This window comes from Carettochelys insculpta, chromosome 20 (genome assembly GCF_033958435.1).
Source record: "Carettochelys insculpta isolate YL-2023 chromosome 20, ASM3395843v1, whole genome shotgun sequence".
Taxonomy (NCBI): domain Eukaryota; kingdom Metazoa; phylum Chordata; order Testudines; family Carettochelyidae; genus Carettochelys; species Carettochelys insculpta.
The window spans coordinates 25682992-25698111 of record NC_134156.1 but is presented as its reverse complement, the minus strand read 5'-3'; the positions used below and the strand labels follow the sequence as shown (position 1 = coordinate 25698111).

The window sequence follows — 15120 nt, the reverse complement described above, 5'->3', positions numbered from 1 at the left end:
GTGGCAGGGCATTGCAGGCATGCCCCTGTTCCAGACCCCTAACCCCAAGCCTCTCCTTTGGCATAACCTTGAGTCCCCCCATGAGGGCCAGACCCATGGAGCACATCAAGCTTGGCCCTCAGGCAGTGGCAGGCAAGGAGTGGATGAGCCCAAACCGACTGGGTTGCTGTCACCAGTGCCTGGGGGGTGGGGGCTGTCCCACTAGCCTCTTGCAGAAAGGTACTGGCTGCATTTCCCCTGCAGGACATTTGCCTTTCAAGCACTTGCAGGCTGGCTGGAGGGGTCTGGGTCTCAGCGCAGGGCCCTGCAGGTTTCCTCCCCCATCTGGCCCCAGCAGAGACATGCTGTGATCCTGCTGCTTTTTGCAAGGGGGCTCATTCCCCCTGTGCAGCCTGCTCAGGATGTGCGAGCAAGAGGAGTGATAGCTGGGAACTTTCTCCTGCTCAGCCGCCCCTGCCCCGATCCTGCTGAGTGCATGGGCTGCAGCTGGCAGGCCCCTGCCAGCACTCCAGCAGGCACATGAGAGCTGAGCAGAACAGAATCCCAGCCTGCTGGCTCCTCCCCATCCCAGCTGCTTTTTCTTGGCACCCGCAGGATTTTAAATTACCCAGGCATGGATGTGAGCACAGCCCTGTGGTAGTTCCCGCCTGCCCCCTGCACTTGCCCAGAAACTGGAGGTCCGGGAGCAGCCAGAGCATGCAACCAGGTGTGGAGCCAAGGAGGGACAGACACTGCTCCCGGGTCAATGCTTGGGTCCAAGCTGCTGCTTGTGTTAAACCAGCCTTACAGAATCGATGCTGTGGGAGGGGCCTGCCCTGGGCCCAGGAATGGGCTGGAAGGACTGAAGAACATGGGTCAGCCCTGCTTCTAGGGCTGGAGCCTTCCTCATCCTGGGGGAACCTTGAGTTTCAGTGGGCAGGTGGAAAAGGGAGGGCATTTGATCAGTGACACGTGGGCCCCCTGCCCTGGCCCTCATGCCCCACAGGGAGCTGAGGTGGCTGCTCCCCAAAGGATTGGGACCCCTGTTGCCAAGTCCCCTGGAATAGCTGTGGTCCTTTTATGCGCCCCTTCTGCAGGCACCAGTGCAGCTGTCTCAGCCAAACTGCAACCTCAGCATCCTCCAGCAGCCCCAGGCCAGGCTGCAGCCAGCCTAGCACAGACTCTAGCACAGCACCTCAGCATCTGGCCCTGGATTTCTGGGCCCAGCCGGCAGAAGCTCTGGCTGCACCTGTGAAAACAGCATCCCCAGTTCCTAGGCAGCCTGGTGCCATTCCAGTGCCAGACACGCCCGAGGGCTTGGGAGAGAGCCTCGTGGAGTCACAGGGGATCTGGGCTTCTTGTTCTGCTGAGCTGAGCCCCAGGGAGGCTGGTGCCTGCTCGCATCCCTCTGCCTTGGCTCCAGCCTCAGACAGCTGGAGATAAGTCCTGGCATGTCAAACCTACAGTCATTGTCCTGAGGAGCGGGAGGCCGTGCTGGGCTGGGCCGGGACCGGGCGCACACATGGTTAACGCAGGCCCGGCTCTCAGCCGCAGCTCACATCTGGCAGGGGCAGGGCTGCTTTGCTGCGATTGTCCCTTTCTTCCCTCTCCGCATTTGCACTGGAGAGAGTTCGCTTCCGCTCGGGACGCAGGAGGAGCAGAGGCTGCGCCAGAGGGGCAGGGAGCAGAGCTGCCTCCGGCCAGGCCCCCCTGCACCCCAGGAGGGTGTGGAAGTGGCCGCTCACAGGTGCCGTTCTAGAGAGGAAGCGCACTCAGAGAGGACAGAGAAACGATTCCAACGCTGCCAGCACCTGGGGCTCCAGCGACCGAGGCACCAGCCCTGCCACAAGTACGCGGGCAGGCGGGCGGGCGGGCAGGCCTGGAGTGTTTGTGCTGGAGGGAGCGGGCTGGGTGAGCAGCTTGCCAGGGGCTGCCCCTGGTCAATAGCCAAATGAAGGCAGCAGCTGGAGATCTCCCGGCATTGCCTCTGCTTCTGCTTGGCGGTGGCTGGGAGCACCTGCAGCCCCCGGCTTGGGCCTGAGCCCGCACTCCTGGGGAGCGGCCAGGGCTGCAGGGGGTTGGCAGTGCTCTCGGCGCCATAGCAGAGGTGCCCCAGCCCTGTCCTGCCACCTGGCTGAAGTCCCCTACGCACCGGCATCGCCAAGAGCTGCAGCAGTGTGCCCCCCTCCGCCCGGCATGCACTGGCACGGCTGCCGGGGCAGGGCTTTGCTTCCTTGGTCCTGTGCCGCTGGCTGTGTTTGTCTCCAGCAGTCACTAGGGAACAGGAGCTCATGGCCTGGCCAGAGGGCGTCTGTGTCCGCAGCACGCCCTGGGACCCTGGAAACCTGCCCGTTGCCCCACCCCATGGGCACGGGCGGCAGGGTGAGCCACAGAGCTGCTGCCCTGCTCAGCTGCCCTCCCCAAACCCTGCAGGCCTCACTCCCTGGGACGGACTCACGCTTCACCCAGCGTCCTTCCTGTGGCCCGGAATTTATTTGTTTCAGGCTGGTTTGACTTACAGGCTTGAGGCTTTGTCGGGCAGTGAATGGCTATGGCCCAGGCCTGCCCTGGCAAGCTTCCAGCCTGGACAGGAAAAAACAAAGTGCCGGGAGTGAGTGCAAGCTTGTGTGTGTCTGTGCCCGTGCGGCTGCTGGGTGTGTAGCTGTGCAAGATGGCGAGCGTGAGCTCTGCCAGCTCTGGACCCAGCCTGGGAGCCGTGGGCTTGCCTCCTCCTTCTGCCCCAGGCTGGCCTGGGAACCAAACTGCTGGCTAAGGGCTGTGGCTCAGCTGAGCCCATCTCTGGGAGACGCTTTCTCGGGCGCGGCTCCAGTGGGAACCGCCTAACTGAGCTGGAAGCCTCTTTGCCTTGATGTGTTACAGCAGAGCAAGCCAGGGCTCCACGGTCAGCGTGTGTGTGTGCGCACACTCAGCCAGACACGTGTGCTCCCAGGCATGCCGAGCGCACTGGCAGATGCCCTGTCCCACCCACAGCTGAAGGGCAGCCCGGCATTAAGGCCACCAGGCGTGTCAGGGCATTGCTGCTCCCCTGGGCTGGCAGGTTCCCCTCTGCAGGTGTGTGCAGTTGGCCAGGGGATCTGAGGGGGCAGCATGTGTGCCGGGGGTAATGGCAGAGCAAAGTGGGAAAGGGGAGAGGCCGGGGAGCAGGAGGCAGCCCTGCTGTGCCTGCCCCGCCAGGGAGGGGAGGCTGGCACAGCCGTTGCCCATGGAGTGTGCACACGCTGGTCACCACCTGCAAGTTGCATGCTGCACGGCAAAGGCTCCGGGGCACGGCCAGGGGCTTGTGCCTGGCTGAGCTCAGCTCCGCGCAGGGGGGCTGCCCTGAGAGGCCAGCACGTGGCCTGTCTGGCACGGTGTCCCTGCTGAGGCACAGCGGGGGCGGGGGCACTCAGGCGTTCCCATGTCCCAGAGCACACATGGGCTGGGGTTTCCCTTCCGCGCCCCCCACGCCCCTGCTCTCGGCTGTAATTAACAACGCCTAAGCCCAGCAGTCTGTCCTTGAGCTCCAGCCACAACCCAGAGAATGTGCAGCTGCCCTGCTGTGGCCAATGGCTCCTTTGCACCCCAGTGTCCCTCTTCCCAGGCCACTGTCCTTGGCACAAGCCCCCTCCCTCCCTCCCCCCACCCCACAGGCTGCCAGCCACAGAGCACCTGCGCCCTTGTCCCCAGGGAGCCCTGAGCAAAGCCCTTGGGGGCTGATTCAGTCCCTCTGTCTGTCTAGCGAACCGCCTGGCCCCCAGGCAACCCCCCCCTCGACACTGGTAGGGCTGCACGGTTGGCAGCCAGCTCCCTAGGCAGCCATGGCTGCTGCCCAGCCACTCCTCCTGCAGTATCAGCAGAAGGGCAGATGCAGAGCAGGTACTACCCCCGGCTGACGGGGGCTCTGCTTCCACACAGGGCCCAGGCGCAGCTGAGCCTGGTGCGGATGCCCCTTGGCGCTGCCCAGGGCGCTTCCGGCTCTCGGCAGACTCGGGCGAGCAGCACTGCTCTTGCTCCTCTTGGGGCAGGTGTGCGCGAAGGCTGAGCCTGGTGCGGATGCCCCTTGGCGCTGCCCAGGGCGCTTCCGGCTCTCGGCAGACTCGGGCGAGCAGCACTGCTCTTGCTCCTCTTGGGGCAGGTGTGCGCGAAGGCTGAGCCTGGTGCGGACGCCCCTTGGCACTGCAGCACACAGCGCCTCTCTGGCTCAGGCCCTGGGGGGCAAGTGCTGCAGCCCCCTGGCTTGGGGCAGCTTCAGCTGGCCGTGCCCTGTGCTGCCTCCACCCCCCGTCCCAGAGGCTGCTGTGATGTTGAGCGTGAGGCCTGGAGCTGCGGCAGTGCTCGCTGACAGCTGTCCGCCTTCTCGGGCACACCCCAGCCCCCCGCTAGAGCTGCGCCCCCATCTGTACGGGACGTCTGTAGCGGGCTTGTCCATGCCCCTTGCTGCTGACGGCAGCAGGTCCCTGGGGGCCTTGTGGTCCAGCAGCCCTGCTGCAGGCCAGGGGATGCCAAGGGCTCCTGCCCGTCTCCTTGGCAGCGGCTGAACTCTGCTGCTGGGAGGGGGGCATCTGCCCAGCAAGGAGCTCGGTGCCATGGGTGAGCGCAGCTGTTACCCTCACCCTGTGCAGTGCACACGTCCCATGCAGCCAGCAGCCGCTCTCCTTGGGCGTCTGGTCCCAGCAGGGCTCCCAGAGAAAACTGCCTTTATTTCCGTACCCTGGGCAGGCTCCCGCTTGGGCCACTGGTTCCTGCTCCCTGGCTGCCAGCTGGCCCCTGTGCCCCGTCCTGCCCCGTCTGTGTTGTGTGGGGAGAGGCCTGCGTTCGCCCTGGCACTCAGTGCCTTTTCCCTGCCTGGCACTTCCAGCTCTGCAATATGTCCCTGGCCTGTGCTGCCAGGTGGGAGCGATGGTGGGGTGGGGGAGCTCTGGCTGAGCTGCATGCTCAGACCTGTGCTCTGGGGGGAGCTGCTAGCTTTGGGGGCCACCCCACTGCAGGGGGGCCGCAGTGCCCCCACCAGGGGCAGGGCTCCCCGTCTGCACAACATGCACCCCGGCAGGCAGCAGGAGCGGCTCTCGCATCTCCAGCCTCCTTGCCTGTCTGCCTGGCCCCCAACTCCAGCCAATGGGTACGCCTCCTGCCTGCCCTGCTGGTCCTCCCGTCTCCTCTTTCCCAGGGGCCTGTTCCCTGGGCCTTGGCCAGGCTCGGGGCAGAGGCAGGCGGGGGCTAGCAAGCTCCCCTCCACACCCCGTACTGCAGGGCAAGAGCGCAGGTGGAGGGAAGCTGCTGCCCCGGCGTGCCCAGCCCTCGGCCCCATGGTGCTGCTGCCCCCATGGGCACTGCCTGGCAACTGGTGGGGTGAGCTGCCCCTGCCCAATGAGACCCCCTCAAACCAGGGTTCCCCTTTGGTTCCATCCATGGCACAAGACATTTCGTTACGTGCCCCAAGGCAGGTGTGGACGTGGGCAGCACCTGAATCTCTCCGGGGCCGCTAGCCAAGCACGCAGCCTGCAGGGAAGCCTGCCCGCACCCCACACTGCCTGCTCCCCCGGGCTCCTCAGGCAGCCTCCAGGTGGGCCCCATGCTGGCAGTCCCTGGGGAAGGGCGGGAGGGACACATGGCCTGGAGAAGGTGCTGGCTGGAAATGTGCAGAGCACACGGAACTCTGCAAACGCCTGGTCCCATGCACCGCCCAGACTAGTGACCGGAGCTCGCCTGCCTGTCCTGACGTTACCGCAGCTGGTCCCAGAGCTCCCCGGCCGCCCAGGCTGCCAGCCAGGGTGGCCTCTCTTCCAGCCAGCTGGCAGCAATGGCTGCCTCACGCCCACCCCGGGGCCACGTACACTGGGCCCTGCGGGCTCTGGCCCACTAGGGGAGTTAGTGTGTGCAGGGCCCCTCGCCTCCTCCTGAGCCGAGGAGGCCCTGCCCAGCACTGAGGGCTCGGGGGGTGACAACGCTAACTCATCCTCTGCCCTCTGCGCCGGGGCTCCCCTCGGCCAGCAGCGCTGGGCCACGGCCTCATACCCGGCCCTGCGGTGCATTCCCCGCCCAGGCCCTGGCATGAACCTAGAGCAGGCGCAGCCGGGGCGCTGGGTCTGGTGACTCAGCACTGTTGTCCTAGGTCAGCTGCTGGGGGTGGCGGGCGTGAGGCTGGGTGGTGGTAGGGGTGGCCAGGGCTTTGGTGCTGGGGAAGGAGACAGAGTCCAGGTGCCTTGGAACCAGGGTGACACACAGCTAAGGCTCTTGGGGGGGCGTGGGGGGCAGAGTCTGTCCTCCACTTGCGCACCAGCCCAGGACACAGCCCCCACCTGGCTCTGCCCTGCCACCCAGCTGATGGAGCTGCCTGCGTCTGCCCTGCTGGGCGCAGCCACTGCCGGGCCCCAGCCCCCAGCCAGCATGGACCATGCGCCCCAGCACTGCCCCTTGTGCTGGCAGCCCCCTCCCGGGCCCAGCTCGCACGCCGCATCACCACAGGAGAACAGCCCAGCTCAGTGCCAGGGGTCGGCGCCAGGCTGCAGCCCCACCTGCAGCCACTGCAGCCAGCAGGAAGCTCACTGCCGGCCCACACCTGGCCTGGCAGGGTGCGTTCTCCCTGGGGAGAGCATGGCCAGGTGCCCGGAGCTGCTCACTGCTCCTGGGGCAGTGCCTGGGGTGGACGGAAAGGAGGCTGCACCCCCTCTCCGGCCCAGGGCTCCAGGCCAGCCCCAGCCCCTTGCAGGTATAAGACACTGCAGCAGCAGAGACCTGCCCTTACTGGTGCCCCTCAGTGCCGCCTGGGGACCAGGTTCTCACGCGGGCCTGGGCTGCTCCAGAGGGGAGAGCTGGGGCTGCAGCCCGGCAGTCTGGGGGGAGGGGGTGACAGAGGCCAGGGACGGCCCGCTGCCTCCCCCAGCCGGACCTGCCTCAGGCACCCTCCGACCCTGTGACCAGAGTCTCAGCAGCTGCTCTGTGCTGAAGGACACTGGGGGCAAGGCAATCCGGGCCCCCTCCACCTTCCCCCCAGCCCTGTGGGGTGCCCAGGGCCCCAGTGGAGGGCCCTGCATGTCCAGTCACCTGCTGCTCTGCCCCTGCCCCCCGACAGGGTGTCTCCAGGGGCTGCCCAGGGCACCCGCGGCTGCAGGGCCCATCTCCTCACTGGCCTTCCCCCCCGTAGGATGGAGGGGCCGTGGGCATGGAGCGTCCTGCTGCTGGCCTGCCTGCCGCTGCCCAGCCCCGTGCGGAGCCAGCCCAGCCAGCCCGTGGACGAGCAGGGCGACAGGATGTGGGCACCAGCCCACCGCCACGCTAGCAGGTCAGGGGGTAGAGGGGCTGCAGCTGGGATTTCGCCCCACAGAGCAGGGCCCGAACCACAGGAGACCTGCCCCAGGGCAGACACCAGGCAGCTCCTGGGCCAGCAGCTTGGAAGCAGGGGCAGGGAAAGGGTGGTGAGGTGCTTCCCAGCTGGGGCGCATGGGGCAGAGCACCACCTCTCAGGGGAGCCCTGGGGCGACGGGCTCTGGCTCATAGGCAGGTGTCCCCCTTGCACATGGGTCCCTTGGGCAGCGGGCTCCCCTTGTCGCCCCCCAGCCGGGGCGTGAGGCTGCTTCCCCCGTTCCTTAGCGCTGCTCTTCGCCTGCTGCTGCCTAGGGCTGAACCAGACCCTGAGAAACACCATCGCAAGCTGGAGGTGAAGGCTCCCCCGTCCCCCTGTGTCCGCTGCTGTGACCCTCCTGTGCACCCCACGTATCAGCCGCTGCCCCACATCAACATCACTATCCTGAAAGGTACGGCACCAGCCAGCTCAGGGGCCGGGCATGGGGCAGTGCAGAGGAGAGGGGCCCAGCGAGAAACCCTGCAGTGCCCGGGCTGGAGGCCGCGTGAGGCCACAGACTGGCCCCTCTGCCCCCCCGTAGCCTTGCCCACCGGGCCTCCACCTTGCCAGGGCCCCAAGCAGCTGCAGCCCCTTCCCAGGCCCAGGGCACCCGCCACGGCACCCAGCTGTCTGCTTGGGCTGCCGCATTGGTCAGCTCTTGGCCACGTCTCGTGGGTGAGTTTCTTCAGCATCCCTCCCAGGGCCCGACTCGGACATGCTCCATGCGCTGTCGCCAGAGCCCCAAGCCAGGCTGCTGCCTGCAGCGGAGTGGGGCCTGGGGCCTCCCTGGGCACGAGCTGGGGCCTGGCAGGACAGCCTAAGGGGTGCAGCTTGGCAGCGTTTTGTTCAGGCCTGGGCCCTCTCAGCAGCACCACTGGGCAGAACTGGCCCTAGTCCCAGCCCTGCCACTGGTGGAAGGGAAGGGGCCTGCGGTGCCGGCCCTGGGTGCAAGGGCTCAGCCCAGCACCAGAGCGAAGCTGGGGTAGCTGCGGGATGCGCTGGAGCCTCAGGGCAGCCGGCTGGGGAGAGGTGGGGTTGCTGAGAAAGCCAGGCCCTGCGAGTGGGGATGGGAGGCGCAGTCCAAGCAAAGCCAGGGAGGCGTCCTGGGGAGAGAGCCAGTATGGGTGGGCTGCTGCCGCGAGGCGGAGCCGGTGCTTGGCTCTGCTGGGGAGCTCGCTTTGCTGTGCCTGGCTCACGCTCCAGGGCTGGCCGGCGCTGGCCTCTGCAGAACAAAACCTCCATCTCGCCTTGTGCAGGGGAGAAGGGGGACCGGGGTGAGCGAGGCCTGCAGGGCAAGTTCGGCAAAGCTGGCTCCGCAGGCAGCAGGGGCCAGCCGGGGACCAAGGGACAGAAGGGCAGTGTCGGGGCCCCGGGAGAACCCTGCAAGACGCACCACGCAGCCTTCTCGGTGGGACGCAGGAAGCCCCTGCACAGCAACGACTACTACCAGACGCTGCTCTTCGACACGGAGTTTGTCAACCTCTACAGCCACTTCAACATGTTCACCGGCAAGTTCTACTGCTACGTGCCTGGCGTCTACTACTTCGCGCTCAACGTGCACACCTGGAACCAGAAGGAGACCTACCTGCACATCGTGAAGAATGGGGCGGAGGTGGTGATCCTCTACGCCCAGCTGAGCGACCGCAGCATCATGCAGAGCCAGAGCCTCATGCTGGAGCTGCAGGAGCAGGACGAGGTCTGGGTGCGGCTCTTCAAGGGCGAGCGGGAGAACGCCGTCTTCTCAGACGAGCTCGACACCTACGTCACCTTCAGTGGCTACCTGATCAAGTACAGCGGGGAGCCCTGAGCCAGGCCCGGCTGGGACCTCCGGGGCAGAGCTCATTGCACCTGTGCCACCAGCTCCCCAGCTCCTCTCCTCCATCCGCAGGCAGATGCCCGAGCCCCCCAGGCACAGTCACGCCTGCACCCGCTCCTGCTCCCGGCCGTCTGCAGGGTCTCCGCCATCACACGAGGACATCTAATACCAGCAATGACTCTGCACTCCCGGACGTGCCCCTTCCCGGCCCCGCCGGGCCTTGCTCAGCTAACTGGGAGGAGACGTACCGGGGAGGCAACCGGGCTGCTTTGCATTGCTGCCGAAGCCGGCTCTGGGCTCACAAACCCAGGCCCTGGCCCACGTCTTCGCACCAGTTCAGTGGTGCCCCCCTGTGGGCTGGCGAGGTGGGCATGGCCGTGGCCATGGCCGCACAGCCAGGGCCGGCATCCCCGGCAGAGCAGGGCTGCCTGTCTCACGCTGCCAGCCCCACCCGGCTGGGAGTTAAGCACCTCTCCTTGCCTGGGTGCAGAGGCTGCTCAGTGCCAGGCAGGTCCCAGGGTCCCTGCTGGGTGGGGAGAGGGAAGTGGCAGCTCACTGGAGGCATCAGCTCCAGTCCCAGGGTGCAGCTGCCACTTAGTGGGAGCAGGGGCTCTAGGGACCTGGCTGGGAACGAGGCCAGGGGCAGTTTGTAGCCCGCGCACCGTACATGGCTCCTGCTAAACCCTCCTTAGATGTGGAGCTGGAAGACTGACCTGCTGCTTCCCCCCTGCTCTGCACCCCACCCGCCCACCCACCTCCCCTGTTGGCACGAGGGCCAGGCAGGGCGTGCCCCTGGGCCAGCGGTCCGGGTTCCTGCTGCACAAGGCTGCTTGACCCACCCCCCACAGCTGCTCCCAGGCAGGGCACGATGCCCAATAGCCCTCACCGCCCTGACGCTCCTTGGCGGCCGATGCACACCAGCTCCTGCTGCCGCGCCCCCAGCGTCTGGGGAGCTGCTTCCTGCATGCAGCGCTGGCTGCAATGGGCTCTGGGCTGTTCCTCCTTCCTTGCTCAGTTCTGCTGGTCGAGCACTTTACCTGGGGCAGCGGCCGTGGAGCGGGACCTGGGGCAGCAGGCCCTGCTGCTCCCTCTGTAACCACGTTTGGTGCCAAGAGGGCTGCTTGCCAGCTCAGGCCTGGCCACAGGGGCCTTGCTGCGCTTCCCTTGCACTCTGAGCCCCTCTGAGGGGACCTGTCTGGCAGAGCTGGGACGCTCCTCCCTGGGAACCCTGCAAACTGCCTGTCTGCCCGCTCTTCGGGCTGGCCATGGCAAGCAGCAGCTGGACTGGAGTGCGGGCACGTGCGCCTCTGTGCCTGCCCCTGCACGTTAACTGGCTGGAGACACGGATGAAGTTCCCCTGCCCCAGGGGCTCCAGGCCTGCAGTCCTCTCAAAGCGACAGCTAAGCCCCACACCAGCAGCCTCTGCCCACAGCGAGGGGGGCAGCTCGGGAGAAAGGGGCAGGGGGAGGAGCTGAGCCCCACAGCACACAGGGCCACTTATCCTGGGCGCAGCAAGGACACAGGGACAGGCCGTGGCTGGGGGAAGGCGCATGCAGCAGCAGAAGAGGGGGCAGTGCTAGGGACAGGGTGCCTGTTGCTGATGAAAGTTTGTAGACAGGTATCACGAAGGGCAGCTAAGCCCTGGCTGCTCAGCCTGGCCCAGCAGCACCCAGTTACCCTGTGGAGCACCAGGCTGCTTGGCGTCGTGAGGGCCAGGCCCTGCTGCCTGTGGCCGAGCTGCCTGAGCTCAGGTCTCAGCACTTTGCCTTGGCTGCGAAGCCGGTGTAGGGCTAGCCCTGCCGTCCTGGGACAGGTGGGGCCCTGGAAGCTGGGGCTGGTCCAGCCAGCTGGCGGCTGAGCACTGGGAGAGGCAATCTGGAGTGGAGCAGGGATGAGGTCACGCGCGCCGAGCCTGCCTCTGGGGTCAGGGGAACATTCCAGGCACAGCCTCTGCCGTCGGGCTGAGCCTGGGGCTCCCCAGCACACAGCCATACCCAGCCGCTCGCGTGAGCAGCTGTCCTGCTCCCTGGGCCTTCGGCAGGGGCAGGCAGGGGCTGCATTAAAGGGCAGTGAATAGAATCCATGCAGCCGGTAGTGGCCACAGCTTTGGGGGGCTCACACTGTGGTGGCCCATGGGCGAAGGGGAGGGGCGCGATGCAGCTGCTGACCCTTTGCTTGCAACAGCCTCATCAACGCCCCCTCGGCAGGCAGTGCATGGTGCCCAGAGCACAGCTCGTGTGCAGCCTGGGAACCCCTGGGCTCCCCTAGACTCAGGGCTGGCCCCAGCAAAGGAACAAACAGCCCAGGGATTATCTGCCCCCTTCCCCCGCTCCGCTCTGGGCTCAGCTCCAAGGAACCAGCGCTGCCCTCCCGCCGCTGCTGAGTGGAGGCTTTCTGCATGGAGCCCGCGCCACATCCTGTCCCGGCTTTTCCTCACACAGCTCCCAGACCAGCCCGGTCTGAGAGGCCATCAAAATAAAGCCCTGAGCGTAGCCCCACTTGGCGGAGGCCGTCTAGTCACAAAGCCGTGCTCAGACTGCTGGGCTGACAGAAATGGGATCTGCGTGCAGCAAAGCTTTGTCTTTAAGGGGCTGGTGCCGGCACCAACCCCAGCCCCAGGCAGGCTGCAAAGCCCAGCTCTGACGCACCTGCGTTACCTGAAACAGGCCTGCGGTAGCCCTGCTGCCCCAAGGCCACAGGGGCATTGCTGGCTTGAGGAGTGCCCACGGCCTGAGCCTCTGCAGCCCCAGTCCTGCCGGTCCCCCACCCGCACACCTGCATGGTCCTGGACCAGCCACTGTGCTCAGTCCACAACCATGCCCTGCAGCCCGACTGCACAGGGAGGGGAGAGGTTAAATAACGCGAGGTACCCAGACACTGCAGTGATGGGGCCAGACAATCACCGGAGACAGAGGAATGTTTTAAAAACTCTGGTGTTACCCCTGTCAGAACAGCTAGCTCCTTCGGGGGTCCTAGCCCCACCAAGCCTGCACCCCCAGAGGGCAGGAGGGACGAGGCTGAGTAAGACTCGCCAGCTCTGGAGAAATGGCTGGTTTCTGAGTCCAGCGAGAGAAATCAATCCAGAGCAACTTTGCTTAAATCTCAGTCACTTACAGCCCCAGCTGGGATTTCCTTCTCACCAAGGCAAATCCAATCAGCCACATCAATACCTCTGCCAGCCCCAGTAGCCAGCCAGAAGCCACATGAGCAAACGCAGACTTCTCAGCTGCCATATCCCCCCCAGACCAACAACCCCCCAAATTCAGATGTGGGGCTCTTAGGCCTGGTTCACCAACTCCACACAGATTCTTCTAGGCCCCAAAGGGTCCAGCCACAGTCCCTGGTCAATATATACTTGGATCTTACCCAAAACAACACACCAAAGCCCAAATCCTTCAGATTAAACATCTAAAGGTTTCTTAAGGAAAAAGGAACAGTTAGAGAGCAACGGTTAAAGCAAAACTTTACATACATCAACGAAAGCTACTGATGCAGGCCAGGGTGTTAATCTGCTGATTCTGAAAGCCCATGAAAGTTCAGGTTACATGGTGTTAGTTACTGGAGAATTACAGATTTGGCCAGCTGGAGCCAGCACGCTGGAGCATGGATCCTTCATGCAGGGACCAGCACAAGGAAACAAGCTCCAGTCGAAGATGGATGTTGTTAAGTCCACCTCATGTTTCTCCCTAGTGTCCAGGGACAAAGCCCTTTCTTCTTCCCATCAGGCCCCTGACCCTGACCCAGGTGAGTTGCTGTGGCAAATTGCCATTGGTCGCTGGTTTTGCCAGCACACCTGTTATTTCCATGGCAGGTGGGACGATCCCTGGGCACCCCATTTTGGGTCCTTTGCTCAGCCCAGGGCACCTGACCAGTGGGCTGCATCCCACTGACAAGTCCCAGCATCGGGGATGTGCATTTGTCATCTGAGCACCTGGTTTCCACCTCACTGTTTAGACCAATGTCCTGGCTGGGGCTGAGTTCCCACCTCCCCTTGTGAAGCTTAGCATGCAAACGTTTTCTGACACGGCTCCATCTGTAACTTTGCCTACCCACACGACACAGACCTATAAGTGGCACACACAGATTCAGGGCACCCTCAGCTTTCATCAGACACCGCACATGGCCCCGGCACAGAGCTTGGGGTCAATAGATATAACTGCCACATAAAATGGCCTCCATGCCAATATAAAAATCCAGTCCCCTGACACATCCCTCCCCACTGAGCCTGCAGCCCCAGGGGGCAGGAGGGACAAGGCTGAGTAAGATTCACCAGGTCTGGAGAAAGGGCTGCTCCTGGTTCCCTGCCTATGGTGAGCCTGGGACAGGGTGGAAAAAAACCCCCCCATGACTAAAAAAACTGGATTTTTTTTTAATTTGGATTTTTTAATTTGTAAGAAAATAATAAAACTAAATTTCTCATTAAAAACCTGTTACAATTAATTCTCATCAGAATCAGGCTACACGTACAGTCTCCCAAAGAGGAATTAACGGCACTAGTCTGTCCAGTCTACCGACCAGCCCTGGGCTTTCAGTTTCTGTTTCTCAGCAGCCCAAAGACTAACGTGCAAAGACAGACACAAGCGTGAGATGACACTTTTGTTCTGTGCTTACATGGTGGCAGACGTTGGCCAAGCACGGCACAGGAGCTAGTTAAGACACTGCGTTAAAGACAGAGAGACAAAGGAAAGGACGGAGGCAGCACAGAATGGAGCAGTGGAGTGGAGGGGGTTAGAAGGAAAAAGGGAAGACATTATTCAGCACACACACAGCTTCCTGTATTCCTCTACTCTTTCATCACCGGAAAACTGCCCTGGGTTCTGGGTTTAAGAAAGACCCTGTCAGGGGATATTTTGGAGAAATTTGGTCCCTGGGTGAAAAGGAAAACTTGTCAAATGTAGGCAATGCCAGAAGGAGATACAGGGCCTACTTGCATCATAAGGAAACCAGCTTGTTGAGAGAAAATGACGTGGCTACGGCTGAGTGGATCAACTGGTAACTTAAACAAGTTAAAAATATTAATTAAACATTATAAAAATAAACATTAAAAAATAATGTAGGAGGTGAGATCTAGTGGGACAGACCCACTTCTTCAGACCACAGCCATGGTCTGGACTGCCAGGACTGCCAAGGTCTGAAGAAGTGGGTCTGTCCCACGAGAGCTCACCTCCTAATAAATTATTTTGCTAGTCTTTAAAGTGCTACTTGACTGCTTTTTGTTTTGATAGTGTACAGACTAGCACGGCTCCCTCTCTGTTGGTATTAAGCCAGTCTGTTTGCAATGCATCCCTCTGCCTCTTAGTATAAGTGTGGTTGGACAAGTACATTCCCAAGCTGATTGCCGGGTTGGGTGTTTCTAGCAGAAAAAGTTAGTTCAGCTCACCCTTATGGCCTGGGAATTAGTGAACTAGGTGTAGAGTCTTATCACCCAAGTGTCCACTAGAGAAAGCTGCAGTAAGAGAACTAGAGCGGCCAGTTGCCTTTGAGTTACGTGAGGTTACACACCCCTTCACTGGGGGTCATGGCCTCAGGCCACAACGGTGATGCCTCCTCTATTCCCACTTGTACCTCAGCTTTTCTGCGGGAACCCCACTCAATACTGGTTTTCTCAGAAAGCAGAAGTGCCGATGAGTTCCACGGGACGCGCTCCCACCTTAAGCTCACTCAGTCTTTGCTTTCTGTGTAAGGACTGAAATCACAAGCAGCCCACCACCTCCCTCTCCCCTGGCCGGAGACCCAGGAAGGCAGCGCAGTGTGTGGCAAACCTCTTCCCTGCCAGGGGAGAGGGGAGGTCCCCGGCCGTGCCCCCCTCCGGAGTCAGAGCTGACCCTAGCTCCGCAGGGAGAATAGGAGGTTTCGGGGCGACAGGGACACAGCGCAGAACAGACTTGTCAGCACAGGCACCAGAAGCCGCCAGCACCATCCATCTGTGGGAGAGCGGCCCAGGAGGGCCCCCGAGCCGGGCCCGGGCCCCCTTCCTCCCTCT

General features: G+C 63.2%; 1 protein-coding gene across 1 annotated transcript; it reads left to right on the top strand.

Moving 5' to 3' along the window:
- Positions 1-1523: 1523 nt before the first annotated feature.
- On the top strand, positions 1524-13563 carry C1QTNF1 (C1q and TNF related 1). Its single transcript, XM_075014529.1, has 4 exons — positions 1524-1828; positions 7124-7261; positions 7597-7733; positions 8578-13563. Exons 2-4 carry the CDS (start codon positions 7125-7127, stop codon positions 9126-9128), a joined length of 825 nt encoding a protein of 274 aa, XP_074870630.1. The 5' UTR covers positions 1524-1828; position 7124; the 3' UTR covers positions 9129-13563.
- Positions 13564-15120: the final 1557 nt, after the last annotated feature.